This window comes from Mauremys reevesii, linkage group 4 (genome assembly GCF_016161935.1).
Source record: "Mauremys reevesii isolate NIE-2019 linkage group 4, ASM1616193v1, whole genome shotgun sequence".
In the NCBI taxonomy this organism is placed as follows: domain Eukaryota; kingdom Metazoa; phylum Chordata; order Testudines; family Geoemydidae; genus Mauremys; species Mauremys reevesii.
In genome coordinates, this window is record NC_052626.1 from 129,468,866 (window position 1) to 129,496,308 (window position 27,443).

The window sequence follows — 27,443 nt, forward strand, 5'->3', positions numbered from 1 at the left end:
GTTGTGGGGCTTGAAGTATTGTTCACTTTCTTTTGTGTTTACCCCAGTTTCTTTCATTATTTGCCTGCTTAATTACAACAAGCCTCTCAGTGGTTAAATGCCAGGAGATAGGCGTAATCAGAGCAGGCGTTCTTCTTAAACATTTGGAAATGTTCATATCCTGGGCTTTGCTTCTCTGGGCGTGTCCATCAGTGTGTTTTGGAACAGATTTTGTTTGCAAAAGAAGAGTTGTTGTGTTAGTGTCCCCTTCACTGGTCCTTCCCTCTGGAGTATCCCAGCCTAAAAGGAAGGAGGGTGGGTTCTCTCTGCCTGCGGCGTGTGCAGAAAGAGAAGTGGGTGAGGAAGGGGGTGCTGGGTTTATGGGATGGGGGGCAGGGAGGCTTTTGCACGTTTATTAGATCTAGCTTATGTCTTGAAATGATTAGTTCAGAGGTGAGTTAGAAGTCACTTTTAGTGGAGTGCAAAAGGGAGGGGCCCTTATTTCATGCTTAGGAAGTTGGCCTTAGTGAACCATTCAACTGGGATTGTGTCTCTCTGAAATTGAGCACTGCAGCATTACTGAAACATTCTTTGGAGATGATTCCATACTGGTAGAGCAACAGAGCTATGTCAAAGATGAGCCCAGATCAGCCACTCATTGTGTACTGAAAGGGAAACCCTCCCCGGGAGAGAATCAGATTCATGAAGGCTGCAGGCATGCCAGGCCTGTAAACGGCTGGTGAAAGGGAATCCTATACCCAGTGGGACATGTTCATGGTGTTCCAGTGAAAATGTCAGTGACCGTACCCCTTGCTCAGACTGTGTGTGTGTGTGTTGATTGGGGCTCAACCTCTGCACAATCCAAATGAAGTGTTACCTTTTATCAGTTACATGACTGATGGATGGGTGAAACTTACCCCAGGGAGAAGGGGTGTACTCAGAAAATACTGCTAAACAAAAATCCTCCAAGGTAACTGGGCAAGTGTCTGTGGGCCTCCTCCTTTTGTTGAAGCACACTCCCCATCTTGCTTCCAGGAGACATTCACACCCACTGAGTGTTCTTCCACAGCTGTCTTGCTTACAGTGTCTGTGCAGTTATTGATTATCTGTGTCAGTAATACCAAAGCTATAAGGGATTGATTCTTAAGGAGAAGGTTGATCTGTTGAGACTCAGTTATTTATTTTTCTGTGCTGCTGTCACATTTCATTTGAAATTCCTCCTCCCTGCCCCGGATGGCTATTTCCAGAGGAGTCCTAAACTACATAAGGGAAAGCCCAGCTCTCTGCCTTCTTTGGGTTTACATTGCTACAGTGGTTGGATCTGTAGCAAGAGTGTAATCACTGTTAGAGCTTCCCTGCTTTGTATAGTTAGGTGGGCAAGCTTGAAAATCAGTCTCTCTGCTTGCTTGCAGATAGATTGCAGGACCAGTTGCCATGTTAACACTGGATGGAACAGAGACTCTTTAACCTAAGTCCAGTGTGTCATACAGACACATGCTGGTAATGGTTCCGACTAAGAAGAGGATTGGGGAGAGGAGGCTAGGGGGAGTGAATGTAAAGGATTCCTACCCTTAATTTAAAATCAAACCACTCTAACTTAAAACTTTGTTTTCAAAACCTTAGTGTTTGAATCTTTTTTAAGAGATATGTTGGGGTGGAGGGGTTGGATCCTGAGAAAAAGCTATTTTGATCTCTTGTATTGCCCTGCATCTAGAGGGCCCAGTGAAGTTCAGAGGCCCATTATGCTATCTTTTCTCCACAGCTGTTGTCCCCTGATCATCTGTAGGATTTAAGCGTTGTCTTGTCTCTTTTTTGATTTTTCTTTTAACCCTCATGAGACATCAGTGCTTCCCTTTATCATGATCTGGGTTGTTTCCCCATGACCTCGTTCAGAGACATGGCTGTGCAGGGCATTTTCAGGTGTTTGAAAGCATGCAGTGCTCATATTATGCATTGGAAGGGGGTTGAGTAGTTGGCTTAATAAACCTTATTAATCTCTGGATTCGTGGGACATCATGCCTGCCTCAGAATCATCATTTGTAATATGGCAATGTGACTTAGTGGCTAGACCACTGAACGAAGGTGCCAGAGCTGGACTCTGTTCCCGGCTCTACTGCTGACTTTGGCCCAGTCACTTTGCTGTGTGTGTTTTTTCCAATCTGTAAAATGGAGATGATGATGCTGACCTCCTTTGGAAGATGCTTTGAGATCTACTGAGGAAAAGGACTACAGAAGAGCCAAATACTGGCAATTACTTCATCAGGGGGTGGGGGTCAGGCCACTGATGCTGGATCTTCTGAGTTTCTGCTCAGGAGAGGCACCAGTCAGTACAGCGTGTTATAGGGGCAGCTGCGCAGTGAAATGTGCTCATTGTATGCCCCACATTATGCTTGGGTTAAGGCCTATGCTCATTTGCAATTTTAAAATGTTTTGTATTCTATCTTCCCTGCAGGTAAGAAATGTCTAACCCCTCCCTTTTCACCAGCTCCAAAATTCACACCCGCAAGAGAAGGAAAAAACCGCGGGAACTTTTGTATTGTGACAACTTAAATGGGCAGTAGAGGGACTGGTCTGATGGCAGTTAGAACTGTAGTGATGAGGCTAAAGAACTCTTCAGTTTTCTCTCAAAGGTTGACTCATCCTCTGGATGGGTTAATGCAGCTGCTTCTGAATTAGGATGTGACTTAGAGCCTCTGAATGGTGTCTGGTTAATGTAAAACCGCACTGAGCCTGGATCTCTTCTGCTTTTGACTGTTTGCAGTGAGAGTATTGGCAGTGGGATAATCTCCCATTGGTGCATGGCAGATTTACACATGTTACTTCATTAATGTTAATATTTATGCAGATAGCTACAGGGGAAGAGTGTCCTGGTCTGTGTTGCTCTATGCAGTACAAACATTAAAATCCATCTCACCCAGTGGCTTTACTAAAAGTGGGCATGCCTCCTCGTGGAGTCAAGTGTTTCAGGAGTGACCTTCGTGAACTCATGAGGCAGATGGGACACCAAAGCTGGGGCGGGGGGCGGGGGGGGGGGGCAGAGCTAAGCCCATGTTGCTTTGGGGCTATCTGTGATGGTGCCAAATAAGCCCATAGATGGGGAAGAAAGAAGGTGAATTTTGCCTTGAAAGGTCTGATCCCTTCACAGGCTCATCACTGTCTGTGAGCTCCTGCCCCAGATAGCTGAATCCCCTTTGTTTGGAAGGGGAAGGTGGTGCCTGTCTCAGCAAGTGGGATGGGGAAGCAGTGATTCACTTGGCAAAGATCTCTCCTGTTGCTGACTTGCAGTAGAGAGCAGCTCCTCCACTCTGTAACCCTGGTCCAAATAATAGGACAATATTACTTTGTGCTCAGGGCTGCAAAATAATCTGTTTAGTGTCTGTTTCCTTTCTGTCTCCTGACTCACTAGCCGTTTCATATGAACATGAACACAAGCTCTCCCCCTCCGCTGTCGTCATCTGATATAAACTCCTTACAAGCCAGACGTAGGCATCATCAAAGCAAACAGCAATGCAGCATTTTTGGGGGGTGAGGAGTGAATCCGGCTTGATCCCTCATGTGAATGGGAATGAAATTGGGTGAGAGGGGAACTGCATGAGGTAGAGCCTCTCGTTAACATAAATATTTGAATCCTTCAAAACTTGGCTGAGGGCTAAAGTGATAAATTTGTTTTTCGTAATTGGTTCATGAATATTTAGCAGCTGTGAGATGAGCACACAGCAGTCACAGCACACTATGAATTTTATATGAGAGAATAAACTTATGTTCATGCTTCGGAAGGGGAGGGGGCCGTTTGGTGCCAGGCAGAGAGATGCTGCCAGCCCAGCTTCAGGAGCACATTAGCTGGTGCATCTGTTCTCCCTTCCTCTTCTCTCGGCTGTAGAACAGTTTCAGATCTTACTCTGTGCATCTGTCTGAGTTCATATGCTTGGAAGAGCCAACCCCCACCCCCCCCCTGGTTGCATGCAGGCAAACATTGCCAAATGATATTTAATAGTTTTATGTTTATGTAGTGCCTTTTATCCAAAAGAGACTTAAGACACTTTATAAACTGGACAGAAATCAGTTCATCCACCTTGGAAATACAGCTGCCTGGATTGAAACATATATCTAGTGTTTAACAGCACCCTGGGATAGTACACAACAGCTTAGGATAAAGTAAAGAATATCCAATTCAAACTGTAGAGTGTATTTAGGTAGAGAAAAAGTAACTGTGCAAACCAGAATTTGGCAGCACACTGGATATAGAGCTTGTTGTTTAATGATGTTCGACTTTGTGTAAATGTAACAGTTACTGCTGATTACCAAGATGTTTCTGTGTAAACAGGAACTGCCAAGCCTTTTTGGGTAGGCAGTGCGGTCCAGTGAATTGGACACAGGATTAGGAATCAGTAAGACCTAGGTTCTATTCCTAGCGCTGCTATGGACCTTGTGTGAACTTGAGCAAATATCACTTTCCTCCTTTGATTAATTTTCCCCCTCCGTCAAATGGGGGAAGGATGGTTCTCTTTTGTAGCATGCTTTGAGATGTATAGAAGAAAAGCATGGTGGTTACTGTCACATTACTGAAGCTGGTGATAACCATGTTGATGGGTGTGGATCCTACCCTGTAAGTGACTGGGATGTTTCATTTGTCAAAGAAATGGCCTCATCAGTTAGACAGAAAATGCCTTTCTTTAGCAGACTTTGCAGCAAGGTGCTTATAACAGTTTCCTTTGTCGGAGCACGTGAGCATGAACTGTGGTGACTAGAGTGGATTGGTGATTCTGACCAATTAGCAGTCTTAAAGCATTTGAATCAGCTGTCTTTTTTTGACCGGACGACCTTGTAAGCACAATTCCATCTCTAGAGTTCTAATAAAGCAAATAGTGCCAGGGCCCACAACCTGGAGGTCTGGCCATGCCCAGGCCCCGTCCTTCCAAGGCAGATACTATTTTTATAAGAAAATCCTGGGGTTTTGGACAGTGGCCTCCTTGTCTTAAACCAACTACAAATAATCTCTTGCGTCTGTGCCTGTTTTCTGCCTCCATTAGTGAGCTTCATCTCTCAGCCTTCTTTTCTCCCTTTAAAATCTTGGGATAAGAGTCAGACAGAATTTGAAAAGATCTGTTGGCTTAAGGATACCCGGCTTTCTTGGTAATGTTGCAGTGATGCAAAGCTTTCCACTCCCTTGAGCTGTTTCAATACTCATAGAACTGCTTGGAAGACTTGTAGCATGTAATGAGCAGTTGGGTGAAAACTATTCCTTTCCCTTCTTCCCAGGATGAATGCCCTGCTGAAATCCTGAACAAACAAAGGCAACTAGTTAATGTATGGTTCAGAAAACATAGTAATGTAATTGTTCTGGGAATAACTGCTTTCTGGGTGGGATTCTGTTCTATATAGGATTGATTTTTGGATTGAGTTCATAGACACCAAAATAATTACAAAGGTTCTTGAGCATCATCATCTCTGTTCTGTAGACTTAGGGAAGCTGAGATGCAGAGGTTATGACTTACCCAAGGCCTCTCAGTGAATTGATGGCATAGTTGGAAGTAGGACGTGGGTTTCTGGAGTCCCAATCTTGCATCTTCCTTTCAGGATCTAGTGTTTCTAGAGCTATCCAGTAACCATTTTCTCATTCCTCACCCAGGCTATATCGCAGTTTGTCCTCTGTTGTCTTATCCATTTGGTAGATCTACTTGCTTACACTGAGAGAGATCCCAATTTTAAGTGGAACTTCACCACAAGAATTAACTGAACTGCCAGAGCACTAATGGGGGAAAAGCTTCCGGACTATGAAATCTATTAGTCTGAGGAATAGCCTCCCAAAGCAAGTGGTGGAAGCCTCATTGCTGGGCTTCAGTAAACGCTCTAAAATATACTGTAGAGAACCCAACCACTCCCGCATTGACTAGGGAAATGGAATAGATGACCTTTGGCAATAGATACTCTTAATCTCTAAGCTCTTGGTTCTATGAGCCTATAAACATTTAATATACAAGCATTTGAAGGGCTTATAAGCAGGGATAATTATGTAGAGTGTTAAACTAGGAACAATGGGATGAAATTAAGAAATGAGACCCTCAGTGGACTATCAGGATAACAATCCCGACAGCGAGATCTTATGGGATGGTCTCCAAGAGAAATGGGTAAAATCCCCGTTGCGTCTAACATTTAAAATGAGACTAGGCAAAACATAGGAAATGTAGGGAACAGGCCTGCACTGGCCCAGGGATTTGAGTCCTGGGCTTTCTATAATAGGTATCGTACTTTCCGGTACATCGAAGCACGAAGTTTCATCTCCAACTTCCTCTTTGCACTCAGCCCTTCCACCAGTGTTGCATGAGCTGCAGTGATGTAGCTTGGGATGATTTTGTCAGCTCTCTCTCTGTTCTAGGAGCAGAGAATATCCAGCTGTGCTGATATGGCTCAATATGAGGCAGCTTGGGTTCCTGTACGATGACTAAGCTGCACATTGTAAAGCATATGCCTAAAATAAAACACAGTGCTTCCACTGCAATCTTGGGACAGTTGATTGACTTGCTTAGACAGGCGGAAAATTGCCCACACGTGCACTCTCAGCTAGAATTTTGTATTGAGCTCAGGGTCATTTTTAAGTGGTTTCTGGGTCAATATTACTTAACAGCTAAAGTGCTATAAATGTAGTTCCTGTTATATGCATAACATTTGAGGCATCAGTTCTGAGTGGAATTGGGCAACCCAAGTGCTAACATAAGAATGGCCATACTGGGTTGGACCAATGGTCCATCTAGACCAGTATCCTCTCTTCCAACAGTGGCCGATGCCAGATGCTTCAGAGGGAGTGACTAGAATAGGGCAATTAGCGAGTGATCCATCCCATCATCCAGTCCCAGCTTCTGGCAGTCAGAGGCTTAAGGACACCCAGAGCATAGGCTTGTGTCCCTGACCATCTTCGCTAATAGCATTGATGGACCTATTCTCCATGAACTTATCTAATTCTTTTTTGAAACCAGTTGTACTTGCAGCCTTCAGAACATCCCCTAGCAATGAGTTCCACAGGTTGACTGTGTTGTGTGACGTACTCCCTTATGTTTGTTTTAAATCTTCTGCCTGTTAATTTCATTAGGTGGACCCCTGTGTCGTGTATTACATGAAGGGTAAATAATATTTCCTGACAGTGAGATCTACCATATCTTCCCCTTGTTTAAGGAGCACAAGTTCCTGGCAAAACTGGCTTCTCATACAATCAATTCTCTTGTCTGGTTGACCCCACAGAGGCAGTTCATTGCTCAGAATTATTTTTGCCTAAATAGCTGCCTTTATTATTTAAGGGACCTGTGTTCTTGGTACAGTGAGGGTTTGTCAGATATTTATAATAGTCAGTGCCCTGAGTTTCCCTGATTAGTGTGTGAATTGTGACCTTTTTACTCCTTCATCCGGTCCCTTAGCATAAAGAGTTTCAGCTTTTACACTCTTGTGTTGTCATAATAATGCACTGCAATATTTGTGTCGTGAACTAGTTGGTTTTCTAGGGCTATATCTGTCAATGAAAAAAACGTGGCCTCTGCCATACATGCAGTAGCAAGGAACTGGCCAGGCCATCAAGAATTAGCTTCAGACCCTGCTCCCGATATTTCTTAATCCACCATATTTACAGTTGTCGAGCATCACATGAGCAGCTCCTATGCTGAATTTCTAATGGAGTTCTGTGGTCCGTGCTAAGTCCCTGCACCAGCTCTATAAAGTGATGTGGCTGCTTTGTGTTCTAGTTTTAGCCCTTTCAACAAGAGCGTTTCTTATGAAGGAGGAGAAGAGAACTGTAAATAAAACACGCATGTTATTTTAGATTTGTTAGACAAAGGAAATGCACAATCCAGCAGAGATTCATCAGTCAGAAACCACTTGGATACATGTGTTCCCCAGAGTGTGGATTATTTAGCTGATCAATTAATACTTCATGTCTAATGATGGCACTGGACAACACTGCCCTGCCCCTCTTTCATATAAATAATTGGAGTGGAGCGTAATGTTCTACTATAAAATCAAATTGCTTTTCTCAATTCTCCACTCCCAGGAATTGTAGAGATGCTGTTGAATTGGCTCATCTTTTTTGATGGTTCATTACTATCAACATTGAGAGTAAACTGTTGCACATCTGTAGTGTCCTTTCAGCCATAGATCTCAGCTCTCTTAGGTCCCAATACAGCTGGTACCAAGCACGGTGGTAATTTTAAGCATGTGAGCCCCATTAACTGGTCATGTGCATACATAACTAGCTGAATGAGAGCCTTAGTGAATTAACAATACCTATTTCTTAGGTAGGCCTTTTTATCAGTACATCTCAAAGTGCTTTGCAGTCTTTCACTTGTGTATCCTTGCAACACCCTTGTGAGGAAGGGAAGTGCTGCTATTCCTATTTTCCAGATGGGAAACTGAGGCACAGAGGGACTGTGACTTGCTCAAGGTCACCAGGAAGTCTGTGGAAGAGAAGGGAATTGTACCTCGGTCTCCCAAGTCCTGGGCTAGTGCCCTAACCACTGGGCCAATCTTCCTCTCTAAGACTATAACCTCTGGGTTTTTGAGGGTTTTAGGTTTAGTTTTGCCACAGCTAGCAAAAATCATGTAATTGTACTATAGTAATTTATTTATTTAAAAAAATTTAATTTTGACAATTGAGATTTTTGTTTTGATAAAAATTAAAAACAGTTGCATTGAAATACAAAACTTTTATTTTGTGTTTGGTGCAAAAAGCCACCATTACGTAAAAATATCACCAAAAAGTGCAAAATGAGAGAGGGCCAGAATAGTTACTTTTGTGCTTATGTAAACTCATGTAACTTGTGAGTTTAACATGGTACTTGTTCTGACAAGCCGGTATGACTTATCTGCTGGGTAACAGCTCCCTTACGGCTTTGTGTGTGTAAGTCACTTAAAATACTTACAATTCAAGTTGAAATCTGATTGTGAGAAACCAGTACACCACAGTTGTTTTTGGTTTTTGTGTTTTTGTTTTTTTGTTTTGGACACTGGGAGACTGACAGCTTTAAGGTCACGTCTGTGACTGAATTCCATATTTTGTTTCTGCAGTTCTTCTAAACTTTCTAATAATGAAGTGCCAAGGCCAGTGTGTGGTGTTCCTTCCTGATGTATCCTTCCCCCCGGTCCCCTTTCTGTAGTCTTCTCTTTTCTGGTCCTACCTCTTTGGTGACCCAGCTTTAGTAAACGTCATCCTTTTTTGATGAACAAGAAAATCTCCTTTGTCACTTCCCAGCAGCTTTTACTTCTTAAAGTTTTTAATTCTTTTTTTGTGTGTGTGTGTTTATATTTTCATGTTTAATTTGCCCTCTGAATTGCAGGACCAGGCAGGGTCTGTTTTGTTTGCAAACTAAAATATTCTTTGCACATTTTCTGGCCTCTGTCATTTGTTTTGTGCGGGCTTTAATTTCTGAGGATTAATTCCAATGTTCCTCTCTTTAGCCATTTAAAATGCTGAAATATTTTATTGTTCTATGTAAATGTGGCCAATGTTTTTTATCTGATTCCTACTAGTTTCTAAACAAGCCTGTCTACACCAAGCTTTGAATGTCCTTGATGGTCTCTTAAAATAGACTTAATAAAGTAATCTAGAGAGAATTGCTGGAGTCTGATAAGAGGCAACATAGGTTTACTCTTTTTTCATTTCCCCTGATTTAGAGCACAACATTTTTTACCCTACTCTCTAACTCAAATCTCCCCTCACCTCCAGTGATGAGGCTTTCCATCCGGAGACCCGAAAGATTATCCATCCTCTCAGCTAAGGGTGTCTGTTTTTAGCAAATGGATGCCACGGAAAATATTTATTCATTGTATATAGATAGCATGCCTGCTAAAATCACAAACCATAATAAACTGTCTAGATCAGCAACACTAAAACTGCTTCCAGCCTAACTCCAGCTTCCGGAAAAGCCTGGATAAATACATGTGTTTGCAGACCTCCTGAGCACATTGCAAAATGGTGTTCTGTTGAATAAAGGGAAGTGCAAGTTCCAGGTTTGAGGGGCCTCTCCTGCACAGTCCTCCATACTTACAGCTCCAGGCCAGTTCAAGTTCCCTGGCTGATCTCAGCTGTCAGAGTGTGAGGAGAGAGACTACAGTGCAACTGATTTAAACCATGAAGACTTTTATAGGTCAAAACCAACATCTTGACTTTTTTACTCAGAAACCAATTTGAGATTATTGGAGGCTGCGGAGCACAGGTGGAAAATCATGCTGAAAAGAATGGCTGCAGCCTTCTCTCAAACGCACGGAAGTCTCACTTTTTTTTTAGTAAAGGTCTCCTGGGATTTTGATCTGAGAAGCACATTTCTCAAGTAATGCCAATACATGATCTTCCAGCAGGGTTTGTACATGGGAATAAGCAAACACAGTTTATTATTTGAATCCTATCACTATACTAGCATAGCAATGTTGCAGGTTAAATATCAGCTACTGTATGTGGAGGAATTTTTACTCCATTGCAGAGTTTTATGTTTATGCCCTAAATACAGATCTAAATGCACAATGACTTCTGTTCTTTCTCTCTCAGATTTGTAGGTCACCAGTCACAGGTGCTAGGCTGGGTATGTAGCTAGATTAGTTTTCCAATAATCTGGAATAATATAACCATTTCAGTTCATTGGATAGCTGCTTGAGTTGCGGTATCAGTTTTTCTTGAACTGCTAAGTAGCATGTTACGTCAACATTCTGGAATTGAAGCTTTTGATGCAGTTAATGTAAATTATGCATGCTGTGTAACAAATATTTAAAAAAATGTGACCAATTTGATCATTTTTGATCCCATGGCAATTTTTTCAAAAACAGGGATATTCAACACGAATGCCCTTGCCAAATTCTCAGTCTAGTTGCCTTCTGCCTACCATAATTTTCGCTTGCAGCTTCAATTAACTAATTGTTTACTTCCTGTCTTAAACAGTTCTGTAATGTTGCTGTGTGCTGATAAATAGCTGCAACATTGTACCCCAGAGAGAGCTGCATTTCAGTAACTCGTGGAGTAATCCCTGTATAGTATAATATTACTGTAGGCTCCAAAGACACATTGTTAGATGCTGTACAAATGCATAAATGGATATGATCTTTTTGCTGAGCAGCTTGCAATTCATGGTATGTATCTTAAGTCAGTGCATTCGGCCAAAAGGTGTTATGAAAATACAGGAGCACAGATTATAAAGTGCTTTGGGATTTTTCGGTGTATACAGTGTAAAATGACTGCTGGCAAGAAACTTCTAAACTGAAGTTAACAATATGTTTTCATGTTAACAGTTTCCTCTTGCAGTTGTTTGTGTTTAATATTGAATTCTACTGTTTTTGTTAGGTCTGACCCCATCCGCATAAATATAGAGGGGATGGTGGTCTTGTGAGCAAATGTGCACAGTGCAGTCTGAAATTGTGAATCCACCATAGTGACTTTGAAATTTAAAGTGTTACAAATTCTGTTTTAAAAAAATGTTTGAGCTCTGTCTTGTGATTCATACTGAAAAGTAAACTATAGGGTAATATAAACCAATAGTCCCTTGACCCTGATGCAAATGAGTTTCTCTGAGACCACATTAAACCAGAAAGAGAGAGAATGTGTTTCCATATCACTAATGAACAGTTGGAGAATGTGCTGAAAGAAGTAATTGACAAATCTACTGAGTCCATGTGTAGCCGTGTTCGGAATATGTATATGGCTAGAGAAGGACATAATGTGCTAACTATTAAGTTTGTTGTTATATACTTAATTTGCTCTTGGGCAACTGACTTGTTTTCATAACTTTTCTTTCTATTAACAAAAACAGCATTAAATTTTCAGCCCTTCGATATTAATCCTGCCAAGAAGTCCATAATAGTGGAGTCTACTATATTATGTATACGTAGAATAAACAGAACTGATTTATGGGGCTGTAATTTTATGGAATGGTTCTGCTGATGACAGAAGCCAAGCATCATCAACAGAGATAAAAGTCCCGAGTGGTTTATGTAGTCACTTAGCCTCAGAGATGGAATTATTGTCCCAGCTCCGATCTCACAGTTTTGGATTATAGAGAAGGTGGTGAAAAATGAATAGCGGGTGGCTTAGGTCTCTTGATCCCCCTCAGGTTTGTTTTAAGGACTAAATATACAGTACAGAGACTGCATGTATGGTGCTACTTCCTTCTAGTGAAGATAGAAAATCAGCTGTCAATCCTGATCTATCAACTTCCTTTGATACCATTGACCTTGTGGGGATGTGTCAGCAGCTGTTGATAGTCACTCTTGAGTGGCTTCATTCCTTTCCGTCTAAGAGATCCCAGAGGCTACTATGGGACAATTGCTCATCTGCTCCAAGGGCTTGCAAAGCAAGGTTGAGCCAGATTCGGTCTTGCCACCCTTCATGGTCAGTGAAGAAATACATATTATGGACTCTGTTATAATGCCCAGCTCTAGATTCTGATTTTTTTCTAGTGGATGCAGCTTAGCCCATCTGTGTCCAATTTAACTGGGTGAACTGTCAGGGAGTTGAATGAGACAAACTAAACTCTAATGCTAACCCTAACATCAAAAATTCTATCTGCACCCTGATGAATGGAGCATATCAGCACAGAGGCTTTTTTGGATTGCCAGCTGCTGCTGCATACCCTGGGAATGGTGTTTGTCAAGTGTGCTTCCTGTTGGCTCTTGGAAAGCCCTTTCTTTTGGATTTGGACCTTATTATGGTTATCCATGCCATTGTCACTTTGAGGTTAGATTACTGCAGGGGGCTGCAAAGAACTTAGAAACTGCAGCTAGTACTGGTTCCAGCCATCGGTGTGGCACCCTGACTTGATATGCTTTATTAAACTCTATGTTTAAAAGAATATTATAATACACCAAGTGCTTGGGAGGGGGAAAACTAATACATGTGAATATGTAAACCAGATTTCCCATGGTTTCTTTGTTTAGTTGTTGGGGGGGTAGGGGGGTCATATTAAGGGATCATTAAGGATGAGTATTGTAAATGTACTGAAATCAGGAAACTCATAAGCCACAGCAACTTGGCTAGCTTGCCTGTTTGGAATATTTTTGATTACTGTAAGTTATGGCTGTAACGTATTCATTTTGTGCGTGTGCGCGTATAGCAATCTGCAGTTGTTAGAGAATTCAAGCCTTTGTACAAATCTAGCGTAAGTATTTGTAACAAACTATTCACTATTGTACTTAAGTGTCAAAACTAAAATCTCATTTCCTGACTTGAGTACATTTCAGTTTTTCAGGCTAAATGTCATTTTGTCATTTTTGCAATGAATTTGTTCTTTTTTTTCTTCTTTCATATATGGATGTCAGACCTAGATCTGTGCCCTGTACAGAGAACTTGTCCACTGCTCACATCTCTATTTTTTCTTGTTCACCAGTAAAATAACTTTTTTTCCCCTCCCTGCTGTGATGTCCTCAGGGTTGCTGTCAGGGCAACACTGATTGGTTCAATCTCCATACTCTGATAGTTACACCAGGGCTGTCATTGTGGTCCATGTTCAATTGCAAAGTTAAGGTTCCCTCTTGAAATCAACAAAAGCCTGAGTAGTCACAGCAGTCACTGCCATCCTTCTTTACCTCACATTGGAGGATCACCCTGGCTTTGAGAAGCCTGTAAAAAGTATCAGGATGTCAACTAAGGGTGGCAGAATTCCCCATCACTGATTCCTAGCTTTTAGGGTGTCTTAGATGACAAAGAGAAGTTGCCCAAGTCTTGAGGTAATGTTTCTAATTTAACGTTTAACAAAAGTCAAACATTTCATGGCTCTTGTCTGGTCCCAGTCACAAGGTTCCTGTATTCAGCACCCTTGTATAATAGTAACCCCCTCAGATAGCCATTGCAACTCAGTTTGCAGCAACCTGATGAATGACTTGCTATGCATTGAGTATCTGCCTCCTGCTGTGCTAGGTCAAATATATCAGTCTTGCCGCAGTCTCTGCTCAGCTGAGTACACTTCACCTGCAAGCAAAAAAGGCATCCGTGTTCCTAAAGCTTGCTTCAGTGGGCTTGTTTCTCTTCCTTCTTGTCAACCCCAAAATAATGCTGGCTTGATAAATCACTGCCAGAAAATCCATAGAGTTGAAAATAACTGATTGTCCAATCATGCATACTTTACAGATGCTCCATTGCTGTCTGAAATATAAACCTCAAAATGAAATTAGTAAAGATCAGGACTTGAGTGCTTGTGTGCAGTAGAGAGACTTCATTTAAAAAATACACCACTCTGTTTGTCAGTTGCACGAGTTTGAAAATAATGAAATTCAAACCCCTGTCACTTACTTATTTTGCAGCTATGTCCATTTAAAATGACACAGCCCTATTAAACCAAACTTTGCATGTGGCTTTCAAGAATAAAATAAGATTCCAGCTCTGGCAGCATGTCTGTTTCAGCTAGTGGCAAATTTATACATGAAAGTTTATGAACCCCTGATAATAAGGATTTATAATGGAAATCCCAACAGATCCTTAATGATGCTAGCGCAGGAGGGTGTCACAGTAATTCACTAACACTGTACATACAGCAGAGGCAGTACGGGTGATTTATTTCTGCATGTTTGTTACTAAACTTTAGTGTCTAATGATAGTCAGGATAAAGGTAACTGTGCTGCCATTTTTTAACCCCTTTGCAATCAGCTAGTGTACATGGGCTGATAAGCAGTGGCCTTGTCCTAACTTCACTGTGACCCGTCAAGCTTCTGGGGTGATGATGCGATACTGGCCTGGAAAGGGCAGGGGGAAACCTAAAGGAGGGTTAGAAGTAGAGGAAGTTAATCACAGGATTTATTTTTTTCCACTGAGATCCCCAAGGCTGCTCAGATTCTGGAGCATGCACGAGGTGGTATCAGATGCTATCCACAAAGGGGCAAATAAGCTAAGGAAGCACTAGGTACTAAAGAGACTTGAGGAAGAAGCCTGTAGTGTAGGTACCTTAGGGAGGTAGCTGTTACACAGCCAGTGTTCTCCTTTGGGATCTTACAGACCTACTTTAGCAAAACCTTCACAATTCACCTTTAAACCTGTCTAGTCGCTGGTGGTAGGGAGGAAAAAGCTTGCACAAGGGCTGATCTGTTTATATGGCTCTTCTTTGCTGTTACCTAGTACATGATGCCAAAATGAGTTGAGGTTTTTTTAGGAGTCTACTCGCTGTTGAAAGTGGTGATGTTGGGTTCTGCTATTGAGCTTTAAAAACCAGGGGTATTTTTCTAAGCAACCAGGTGCTCCCCTCCCCAAACCATAAGTGCCACACCCACATTGTTCTGTCCAATGAGGTCTCCATCCTATTTAGTTTCAGGAACTGATGCACAGGTCCAGAGGAATAAGGAGTGACCATGGGACTGACTTGCAGTTTCCATTTGGACAAATGGCTTAGTCTGCTTTTAAAATTGGGGCAGTTCCCTGTAGGGGTGGTGATAGAGCTAAACACTTACATAGTGTAAACTGCTATGTAAATGTGACTAATATACCTGGGGCACTACAGGCAGTGTCCAGTAACATCTGGGTCAGGAGGAACTTTTAGAGGACTTCTGGACAGCATAAAGGATTTAAATGAAATCCATCTGGCAGAGAGAGGTTGAGGTTTTAAATCCTGATTAAGTAAAAGGACTTGACTGGATCTCATCCTAGTACCTGGTGGATGATGCACTCAAGCCAAAGTGCCCATGGATTGGGATGACGTGAAATCCCTATTCAAGATGCCTAGGACCTGAACGATTGGGATACTTCACAATTGCAGTATCTTGATAGAGCTGGGTGGGAACAGAGCTGCCTGTGTAATGTCTGACGCCATCCTTCCCTTTTTGCAGCATGCTTTGCCTGGCTTTACAAATGCTGAAATTAATTAAACATTTTAAAGCTAAAATCCCCAACTGTTCTGTCTTGTTAGTGCCCTGAACTATCCCTGTAGAAGCAATCTTTCCATGGCCCAGAATTAACTTAGGGACCGCTTGCAAAGCACCCCTGGGTCAGTACCCTGAACAGTCCCCGTCGGTATTGACTTCCTAGTAGTAGGCTCCCTGGAAAAGGCTGGGGCAGGGTTGGAGAGGGAGGAGAGTGCCTTCTAGAAATCTTAGCTGACATGGCAGCTCCGTTTCGTCTCTCAGTTAGTGCTTAAAGCCTTCCTAGATAGCATACGCAAAATGTCCCCTTCCAGCAGGCTGCCCTCTGTGGCTAAAGGAAATGTATATTTACTCTAAACAGAGCGATTTTGTAAGGCTTATATCCTGCAGGGAAGATGATTTTATGTTTTGGTTGTGATTGTAAGAAGTGGAGTTGCAGAACAGCAGGGCTGATTATTGCCGAAAGCAGCTATGTATTTTGACTGTCCATTTTCTTGGGGGTGGGGATGCTTTGAAAACCGTTTTGGATAACGCAGCCTCGGCTCCAATAGATCTTGGCCACTGAAACAGCTGTGGCTATCCAGATCACAGGCGTATGTTGTTTCTGTAGGGATAACCTTGGGGTATCCTTGGGAATCGCTGGTGCTGCAAGTGGGGGATGCGCACAAAATTCTGTGTAGATGACAAGTCTGAGAGCTTTTTAACCATAGGTCACGTTTTACTTAGACTGCACCAGAAAAAACTATAATAGCTGCCGATGAGCCTTGGTGGCAGAGGTCAGTGTCAAATTAGCATGTCCCTGTGTGCCTTGGTGCTCTTCAAATGAAGTTTCCTTTTCCTGCCTCCTGCATGCAAATGAATCCGTGCTGACAGCCTGACTTGTGAGAGGCTGTCTCGTGGTTGAGATGATAAGAGCCAGTGACTTATTAACGCACCTCCCTGTTTGCCTCTCTCCATGGACTCTGAATAAATGGGCTGGCTGGCTCTGGATTAAGGTGTTAGCCCTGTAGTGGAGTATCAGACCTAGTGTTAAAATGGGCTCTGCAGCTTCATGTCTCCCAAGGTAGGGGAGAGCAAACAAAATACTTCCCAGATAGCTGTGCTGGGCTGTGGAATAGTGCCACCAAGGATGCCCTCTTTCATTTGTAGCCTTCAAGGCAGAGAGGAGAATCCCTGAAGGCCTGCATTGCCCCTGACTTGATACTGGTGTTTTCATGGAAGATTAGTGATCTGTGCCCACTCGGAGAGAGCTTCTCTTTCCCTGAGGCCACCTTAGTGGCAGCTGCCTGAGGACACCAGGCATGAATGGTCACATCTAGGACCGTATTATAGCCAGACAGTATTTTGTGCTCAGCTCATGTTGCTGTTCACGCTGAAAGATGATGCCTTTACCCCCAACACTGTGAGGTGAGGGCTCTTCTTGAGGAAGTTCACTGTCAGAATCCACCCATTGTGTACTGCGGGGGGAGCAAGCAGTATCTTCAGCATCAAGCATGTCCTCCGCTAGCTATTTAGCTTAGATTTTACTATGCTGCTACGAGTAAATATTTTTCCTGATTTTTTTTTAACCTTTTTAAAAATGACCTTCTGTTCTTGAAGTAAGTTGATGGCTCCTGTAGATGTAAAATTACCCATGCAGGAGCAGTGTCTAACAGTACTTGGAACATGGTGGGTTAAGCCAAAAATAACCAGGGGTCTGAGAGTTCAAACTAGAGCCAACTCAGTCTGAGTATAAGCGCTATGTTTAAACATTGTTGTATTTAATAATTCACTAGTGGGAACAAACAGCCTAAGAACTCTCATGCATTGCCACATACTTGTTCCAAAATATCTCCATTTTATTCCTTGTCCTGGTGCTTTGGCATACAGTTGAGAATCAGCATGCTCTGTCCATGCAGCAGCGGACAGGAAATGGACTAGATGACCTCTCAAGGTCCCTTTCAGCCCTCCATTTCTGGATTCTAGGAAATGGGTGCTCTTGTATTGATTCATTTTGTTTTGGGATGGTTTCATCTAGTGTTGCTAAACCTTTTCAACTTGGCAACGCCTTACTTGAAATAAAAAATTTTGCAACCCCCTTACAACTGCTGTGAAAAAGCAAAAAATTTACTGGTGATAAGCCCATGTGACTTCCTGGTGATTAAGGTTGTCTTCTATCAATCTCTTGAAACACAGAGTGAGAGCATGTGGGGAGTGGGGAAGAGAGATGGTTTCTTTAGACTGTACTACATTTTTTAGTGCCTAATGACCCCTCGATGGAGTCAGTGACCTGTGGATTAAACCAGTCTTTCACAATTGGTGGGTCTCAACTCCTATGAGGTTACAAAAGGTAAAGTATTGCCATGGGACTGTATGTGAAGACCTACTGTTAATGAAAATTACAAATGGTAGACAGCTTCTGTTTAGTGAAAGTTAACAAGTATTGTAGATGTTTTTAAAGGATTAACAATTGTTAGTTGCTCTCTTCTACTGCAGAACTGTTTGTAACTGTAAGGACAAAAAAGGAGTTGATTTTATCTCCACTCCAAACATGTTCAGTTTCCACTGTTGCTGATGCTAGATAGTGCCGTCTAACTGCCTGACTACCAGCTAAACTGAGCTCAGAGTTGCTTTAGGCTGTGAACCCAGCTGCAGAAGAACGTTGACCTCCAGTGAGCAGCAGGAGGCCATGGTCATCACAGTAATAACTGTTATGTTCCAGTGTTTGTACATTACTGTCCCCTGTGGACAGTTGACATTCAACTGTGCAAGTCTGGGGAATTCATCTAGCCCACCTAATTACTCAGATGATCATGTGGCCTTTCCAGGCAGTCTAGCAAATACCAAGAACACTTGTAGTAGTGCAGAGGTCAAAGACTTTAACCTTGGTCTTTACCTCCCTGGATTATGGGTTGGGAAAACCCTGTATGCACCACTGAAAAGCTTGTTCTGCTGAGTTGGCAACCTCTACTCCCTTCTCCCTCCCCCCCGGTCTGTTTTTTCTATTGTGCTTCCTCACTGTAGCATCTGAGGACCGTCCCATGCTCACACTGGAAAGAAGTGAATTTCTAAGGAAGCTTTGCTGACATTGGGGGGGGAAGTGAATGGACTGGGGAGAGTCCTTCATTATTATCTAAGGATGCTCCTTCTGCAGGGCCAAAATGCTGCCCTGTTGGCATCAGCGGCCCTTGGGGAGAAGCATAGGGAGGAGAAAAAACGGGTGGTTTTTCTGAGGGAAAAGCCTTCCTGCCCTTTCATCATTGTCCATCCCTGGGGGAGAACCTGCTGTGGCAGAGCAGGTTTGCAAGTGGTCTAGGGTGGGAGTAGGGATTCAGCTTGTACCAAGGGAGCCCCAAGTCACCCTCCTAAAAACAAGCACTGGGAGTTAGAGGGGGTTTGCTGTGCTAGGCAGCTGATGGGAGGGGGTTTCCCTATGGCACATGTGAATGGTATTCAGCTGGGTGTCAGTTCTCCTGAGCACAGAAGGGGTGTAAATGTGGGGTTTGAATTGGCTTCAAACGTGCTGTTGTGATCTTTGTTTCCCCAGCAGTGCCAGCAGGAGTCACTTCACATCCTCAGAGCTCGATCATTCCACAGTGTAAGAGACTGGCAAAGCGCTTTGCTTCCTGCTGGGAAGCGGTCTGAGGGAGCTGGGATTGCTTGAACACAGGGGCGGCTCTAGACACCAGCGCGCCAAGCAGGCGCTTGGGGCGGCCATTTCCCGGGGGGGGCGGCATTTGGCTCCGGTGGAGCTCCCGCCGGCATGCCTGCAGCAGGTCCACCGGAGCCCGGGACGAGCGGACCTGCCGCAGGCATGACTGCGGCGGGTCCCGTCTTCCCGCGGCTCCGGTTGAGCTCCCGCAGGCATGACTGCGGCAGGTCCGCTCGTCCCGGGCTCCGGTGGACCTGCCGCAGGCATGCAGGCAGGAGCTCAACCGGAGCCACGGGAAGAGGGGACCCGCCGCGGGACCGGGGAAGGGCGGCGCAGCGCTCCGCGCTGCTTGGGGCAGCCCGATTTCTAGAGCCGCCCCTGCTTGAACAAACATGTTTTCCTCCTTTTTTTCCCCCCCCCTCCAAAGTTTTCCTTGGTGTTGGTGGTTGTAGTAGAAACTTGGTTTGGGCCAAATGAGTGTCTTGCTCCAAAAGGTCATCTGAGAGTTCCTCAAACTTTCAGACTTTTTGTAACTGAACTGAATGTCTTTAAGATAAAGATAGTGGCACCTGCTTAAAATCTTGTAACAAGCTTAATTAATCACCCCAAATGTGCAGGACTTAATGCCCTTAAGCTTCTGGAACTTTAAAAAAAAAAAAAGTACCATTCTAAACACCTACTATTCATGTATTCCATGGCAAACTGGACCCAAATTCTACAGCACGGTCTCTGGATTCTGTGGCAGCAGCCTAGAAACCTTGCAGCAGATCCTGTTTTCAAATAAAAAAATGGAAGTTTTAATGATTAAATATGAAAGGTGAATAAGGCAATCAATACAATAGCCCCAGTGTTTATTTGAATAGTAAACTTATCTTACAATGTCCCCACGTTTACCTTCTACAGTATTCTATGGATTTTAGTAGCAACAATACATAAGTGCACCATGGAAGGCTGTAGTTTTGTCAGCCGTGGACTTAGTGCTGGGAAGGCGTAGGAGGCAGTTCAAGATTGGCGACTTTAAGGGATGTTCCTGCTGAAATTATCAGCAGTGAAAATGTTAACTTTTACGCTAAAATCCCCCCACCCCTTTTTTCCCCAGTCAATATCTCACTGAGAAGTGTGGAGCAATTCACATTTGTTGTTTGTTCCAGGCTGTCTGCAGACTCAGGCAGACATCACTTCACTTTCATATTTTCATCACAACCTTGAGGGCTGGAAATGGTGTTTTTAAGTGAAAGTTGAGATTCAGGAGCATTGTGGGGACGAGAGGAGGTTGCTTTTCCCCCTTTTCCGTCCCCAGCTGAAGAATGTTAGAAGCTGCAAACTGTAATAAGCATCCATTTGGTATTGCCTTTGATGCTCTCAGTGGGAGGCAGGTTGGCTTTTAAATTCAGTTTTTCCCCCCTCTTAATTAGGCGCCAGTTTAGCTGAGCCCACATTTCTGCTGTGTCAATACTGCAGAGCTGCAGATTTAAAACGGAGGCTGTCAATTAGCTGAAGAAATGAGATCTTTCCTCTGTCCCTTAAAGTTGTGTTTCCAGGGCTTCCTATTGAACTAGAACACGTCTGAGTCTTAATAGCAAGATCAAATGACACACTGAGCAGCCCTGTAACTTTTATCTGAATAGAAGACTCCAGAGATCACAGTGCTGCAAGATAAATTGCACTGTTTGCTACATCCTTGTTTTTGTGCTGGGCTTTTGAAAGGGCTGCTATAATTTGCCCACTAAAATCAGTATGGATATTCATGTCGCCCACATCCCCTCTTACTGTTGGTCGGATCTTTTTAGAGGGGCCCTTGAGCCTACAGTAATGAGGGGGAAATTCAGTCACTTGGAACAAATAGTCTGTATTTTTGACTAAAGCTATAAATGCACTTGTCTTCTATGAATCAAAACCTTCGTATACCAGACTGCCACGTTCAGACTGGCTAGTTCCTTCACCTGTCTGTCATTGTCAGGCTTCTGTAGAGCAAAGGTGGGCTGTTACACCTTGGCGTACATAGCTGGTGTTACACTGACCTGACTTGTCTCTTTAGTATCAGACCCACTAAGATCTGTGATCCATTCACAGCTTGGGCAGAGTAGTTCTCATCAGCTGAATGTTAGGCAGTCCTGTTTAAGGTACCATGGGAAGAAAGGCAATAAATATTCTTTCCCTGGATGTTGCAGGAGGAGATCTATAGGTAGAGCATCTGAATTGTCCCATTAAGTCTGTCTGTGTCAGTCGAAGGGTGTTTTTAAAGCTCAGCATTAGACCTCAAGGCCTCCATAGAAAAAGGCATGTCTATGTGGGCCATTGGGAGTGAGGGGGAGAGAATAATTCAATTCCTTCCTCTCTGGTTTTTACCAGCTGATATTTCAAACTGGTTTTCAAAGCCCCCAATAAAATAGTTCTGACTGTGTTGGACACATTAGAAATACCCATGACCATGGCTTCTAGGTGCAGTGAATCCTCCTCACACCTTAGTAAAATCCTTGTCTTCTACATATGGTTGCATGATGCCTCTTCCCTGATACAGAGATGTGAGGTGACAAGTGAATTGCCCCATCCACTGTGTATACATGGGAAGGATTGTATTAGAGATCTAACTTGGCAGAAGTCCTTCATGATGAGGGTTTTCAGAGAAGCCTAGGGAATTAAGCTCCCAGCTCCCACTGAATTTCATCAAAGTTAGAGCATTTTAGGGCTGGTATCTTCAAAAAAGCCTATCTCTCTGGGGGTGAGTGCCATCGGGGTAGCAAGCTAAGCAGCTTTCCCAAATGATGACAGTTTCAGATAGGTTGTTTTTGTAAAGCCAGTGAGCAGGTCCAGAGCAATTCAGAACCTTCCCTACCCCTACACTTTTGCTCAAACCTTTCCTTAAGATCCAAATAAGTTCTGTGAATTTTTTTTCCTGCTCTTGTTGCATATCCCTGATCATCTGCATCCCATCCAGCAGCAAGTGCACCAAAATCTTGCAAGAGGGCATTCTCGAGATGTGACCAGAAATCTCATGGGGAAGTGGGGGTTTACTTTTGAGACTTCCTGCATAGCCGTTGTAGGGTTCAACACCCAGATTTCAAACTGAATCTGAGCCTCCTGAGGGTCTCCTACTGCTATTCATGAGGCAATAATAGGTTGTAATTAAGAGCAGAAAATCTCATTTTAATTACAGTTTCTTCCCTGTGTTACTAATGCCTTAAATTATGGAAGCTGTAAGAATTCTAAGTTTCACTATCCATGCACAAGTTCTTGAGTTTCTCAACCTGGACAGTGAAATTAGCCTGGTCAATTTCACAGGGATTTTTTTTGTCTTAAAAAGGTTTTGTTGGCATTTAAGAAAATGTACAGTAAAACTTCTGTTTGGTCTTTTAGATTCTGTAAAAATCTTAACTTACAAAACTTGAATTTTGGGGCAAATTTGATGAAGTAGTCCAGGTCCAAGAAAGAAGGTGGTGAGGGGGAGACAGATCCCTGGCAATAAGTTTCCTTTGGTTTTTCCTTTGACTTTGATTGAAAATTGAATGGGGTTTGCCTGGAGCTGTGGGCTCTGAGCTGCTTACTTCTAGGTATAAGGTGGTTTTCTCTTCCCTCTTCCAGGCTGTTAAAACATTTATCCCAGAATGCTGCTGCTTTTGCAAACTGCATCTGTTTCAGAGTTTACATTGGCTGTTCAGCCCTGCCTTGTTAGGGTGCCTGAGGCAGGGGAGGGTGGTCAAGAAACAGAGAGGCCAAGTGAAGTGCACCTGCTGCATGCCACAAAAGTATTAGTGTGAACTGCGTTTCTCAGGCTTTCTTCGCTTGGTGAAGGAGGGGTTGCATGTTTGTCAAGGATGGCTTTGGAGGCCTTTTCTCCCCCTCACCCTCCTCTAATAAATCTTGGTGCTCCACAGAGGAGTCCTGTGAGATCCTTCTGTTGATGCAGAAAAATAGGTGGCTTTTCACAGGACAGTAACGGCAGTTGGGAAGGATGGGGGTCTGTGGAGTCCCAAGCCCACCCCCTCTTTCCTTCTTTGATCCATTCATTCTTAAGAAAATCTCCTTTCCAGGCCAAGTTTTAAGGACAGACCCTTATGGGTTGGTGGGGTTCTTAACTTCCCTTCCTTCCCTGTCACCTGGGAACCTTTAGCAGCTGCATGGGGAAAAGCTCCCAAGGCTGCCTCTATCACTTTCTGCTGAGGCTTTAAAAATACTGTGGCAATATACTGTTTTTATATTTTCAGATTGAGAAAATCATGAGCTCCATCGGTGAAGGCATTGACTTTTCTCAGGAACAGCAAAGGATCTCAGGTACTGTGCTCAACTACTGTGTTGTATTCAAAGCCTGACGTAATGGCAAATCTCTTCTTGTGAGCAGCTTTCTCAATCTGCCTTTGCATTAGAAGGGAAAACGAATGAGGACCAGGATCATAAGTCCTATCTCATAGCTTCTGTGTGTGGCGCTACCACAGCTGTCAGTGTCCTGATTTTGGTGGCCTATCTACCTTTCATGTAGGACCCCCACCTATGTCATATAATGTGAGTAATCTCCTTCTCACAGGCATTGGATGGTGAGAGGGAGGGTTGCAGAGGTTGTAACCGCATACCTAGCAGAAAGGTGAGCTTTGGCTTACTGCCTAATTTAAGACCAAAGTTGACAGACATCATAGAAAGCCCTGTCTTGTGTGTCAAGTGGAAGTTGGCTGCTTTAGATTTGTTGCCTCCTGAGAAATGAGAGGCCGTGAGTTGGTTTTTTATGTGGATCGCTGGATGATGTCGTCAGCTCTTGCAGTTTTCTTGAGTCTCCCAATATTTGGCAGTTTTTTTTTTTTTCAAGGCTTGGCTCCTGCAGTCAGGTGATGCCATCAGAATCTGAGCTGTGAATTTACAAGAAAGGTTTCTAGTCTTTGTGGTGTGAGAGGTTCAAAATCTAATTGCAGATAAAAATAACCCCAAACTGATTTTAAAAAGAACTCATATGTAAGCTTCGCTCAGGACTTGGTGAACTCTTGGGGCAATAGTGTCCAGGGCATGACACCAGCTTGGGCATTCTGGTGCCTCAATGAACTCTCATCCCTGGGTAAATGTAACCAGTACAAAGGGGAATTGCATCGTATCTTCAGAGGAACCTTTTGATGCATGGGGTGCAGAGGTGAACCTCCGAAGCGCAATTTGCTAAATTCTCCCCACTAGGTAGGTAAGATACTTTGGTGAAATGGTACTGTAACAGTAGGGGTGCAGATAGATTGTTTGTCTGGCTTGGTTAATGGAGTGAAAAACTTGAGATAACACAGCAGCTCAAAGAGCACTTGGTTTAGTGTATCCCCTTCTGCCTGTCCAAGAAGCAGTAGAGGATTGGTGGACAAAGCTGCATGACCATTGTGTGGCTCTTAGCATACGAAAGAGACCTTCATCTCCTTGCCCAGCCAAGCTTAAGATGCTTATAAGTGGAGGCTGGGGACTGAGGAAAGACCAACTCTCCCCAAATCTCTTTAATCTGGGGCTGGAGGTTGTCTCTAAAGAGCCCCAATGAGAGACTGAAACCTTTTTATGATTTCCAGTTCTTCAGTTGTTACTGATCTCCGTATACCCTCAGAGGAAATCAAACTAGGTTTACTGCTCTGTCCAAAATGTTTGTCTCCAGCTTTTTGTTCTCCTGTGATGGTTGGTGTAACCAGGAGGCATTTTCCTTCATGTGCTCCCAGCCTGCCTGCTTCTTCTGAGGTGTTAATTTGCCAGACCTTCTTCCTTGTAGTATATAGACGTAACATGATCCCTTCTAGACAGAAGAAAAATCCATCTCTTAAATAAGATTAAGATGAAGAAAAACATGAGTGTCTGGGTTTCCAAGACAGCTAAACGAGGTAAGCCCTACAGCAGAGTTCTTTAGAGCAAAAGTTGGATTTAATTTCCTGGGAATTACTCAGTTCATTCTCTCCCCTCCCCTCTCCTCCTAAGCCCAAGAATGGAAAGACAGAGTGAATTTTTCAGTGCCCATTTGGAGTTGAGTAAGAGAACGCATTTTGTTCTGTAGAGGTTCAATTTAGGCTTTGGTCTCAAACATTTTCTCTCTCGATCTTGTAATCTCACTTAACAAAAATACCCAGATTTAATACAGAGATGAAGGTATCAAGGGTTGCCTCTAAATTCATATCTCCAGCTCTGTCAGCCAGTTGTCTTGTATACTGTGGCAGCCAGCTATGTAAGGAAGTATAAAGAAGTCTCATTTTCCAATCCTGTGTGGCTTGTTTCAGCACCCAGACTCCCTAGAATGAACTTCCTTATTGTCTTCGCGTTGGAGTCTCTTGTAGGCTCCCGCAAATATTCCACAGATTAAATCTATAAATAACATTTCTAGATGCCTTGGAGCAGAAGCCCTTGAACAAAGCTTATATAGGACTTTGCCTTGGAAGGATGGAGGATCCTTTTCAGGCTCTCCAGATGCCAGTCCTGCTCCCTCCCCAGGGAAGACAATGAAAAGGCATTGATGCTCAAACATAAAAGATCTTCTCTGCCTCAGGGATGCACTAAAATTCACTGTTACAAAGCCTATGATGGAAAATGATTTTATGGGAAGCTCATGATGTCTCTGCAGATGGGATAATAAAAAAACTCTCCTCTTATGTCACTGCCTCTAAATATGAATGGAAGATGGCTAAGGGCATGATAGAATTAGGTAATGAAGCATGCCTTAGTGGTTAAGGCACTGGGCTGGGATTCAGGAGATTTGGTCTCTCAACTCAGATACAGGCTCCCTGTGTCCTTAGGCCAATAGTTTAATCTCTCTGTAGCTCAGTACCCCATGTGTAAAGCGGCAGATAATACTTCCTTTCTCTCACCCTCTGCCCTCTCTGAAAGTGTGAGTGTAATAAGTACTTTATGGGCAGAATTTAGGATGATGCCCATCGCTGGTCAATTCTTGTAATGCAGTGGCCATGGCCTTGTCTTGTACATTTGGCGCTTGGCCGGCTGTTCCTGGCAGACGCTCCAATTTGTCCAAAGATCAGCCTCAAGGATACTCTTTTTCCTTTGGTGTTAGTCAGATGCAGAAGCAGCAAGGGAAGAAAAGTAGTACTGCATGTCTCCAACATAATCTAAGCTGACTTCCTTATGGCAGAGACTTTTCTGTTCCCCTGGATTGCTCCCTAAACACTTATTCTTCCCTCCTACCCCCTGCCTTTAACCAGCAGCAGCCAAAGGGAGGGCTAGTGAAAGCTTCTGTTTGCCTCCGCTCCGGTGTTTTGGAGGAGCAACACATGAGAAAGCGAAGGGGGGCTTCACAGTGAGAAATCCTGCCTTTTTACATTTTCCAAACCCAAAGTGCTGCATTTAAGTGCTTCAGTGGAACAGCATCTCAGCTCCGATAAGGTGCTAATATGTATCTCTGCACATAGTGCACGTCTGCCATAGTAAGCCTTAGCTTACTGCAGTTTGCTGCTTGGGTTTTGCATTGGCCAGGAGGTACCCGTCATTTATTCCCAGTGGGAGTCTATCCTGTGACTGCTGTAGATCCTTTGCTTACTGATTAGGACTTGCCTCTCAAGTCAAATAGCACTACAGCATGTGTGCGTTGAAATAGGATATAGTTTGGGTCCAATCCAATGGTGACCAGTTAGCATCTTCCTTTGCGACAGCCCCCCTTCGCAGGACTGTTTGTAGCCATAGCCGGGAGCTTGATTGATTGACGTCATTAATGAAGAGGCCTGAGGAGAAGGGATTCCATTTTTGCTTCAGCTATTGTGCAAGGAGATCTTGGTAAAATGGACACTTGTTTTTCAGAAATGGGCTGACACGTGCAGCTGCTTTGTTCTTAACCCATACGTTTTTCTATAGGCTGTGCTGTATTACAGATTTCCTTTAGATCCTCTGTGCGGGAGCTGCTCTAGACACGCAGGGTGGAGAATTGCAGCATTTTTCCAGTAGAAAAGTTTTCAATTTTCTTTTTTCCCCTTTCCTTCTCCTTTCCCTCCCACCCCCCAAAATGATTGTTAGTGGCTGGGACCGGGCGAATGCATTGCCAGCCTCTTCCTGCCAGGTGGCATGAGTGCGGCTGTCTTGGAAGTGG

General features: G+C 43.5%; 1 protein-coding gene across 1 annotated transcript in view; it reads left to right on the top strand.

Moving 5' to 3' along the window:
• The window catches only part of ANKS1A (ankyrin repeat and sterile alpha motif domain containing 1A), a 157,103-nt gene that overhangs the window by 79,414 nt on the left and 50,246 nt on the right, over positions 1-27,443 (top strand). The window contains 1 exon segment of the mRNA XM_039534856.1: positions 23,623-23,689. Coding sequence (XP_039390790.1) covers positions 23,623-23,689 — 67 coding nt within the window.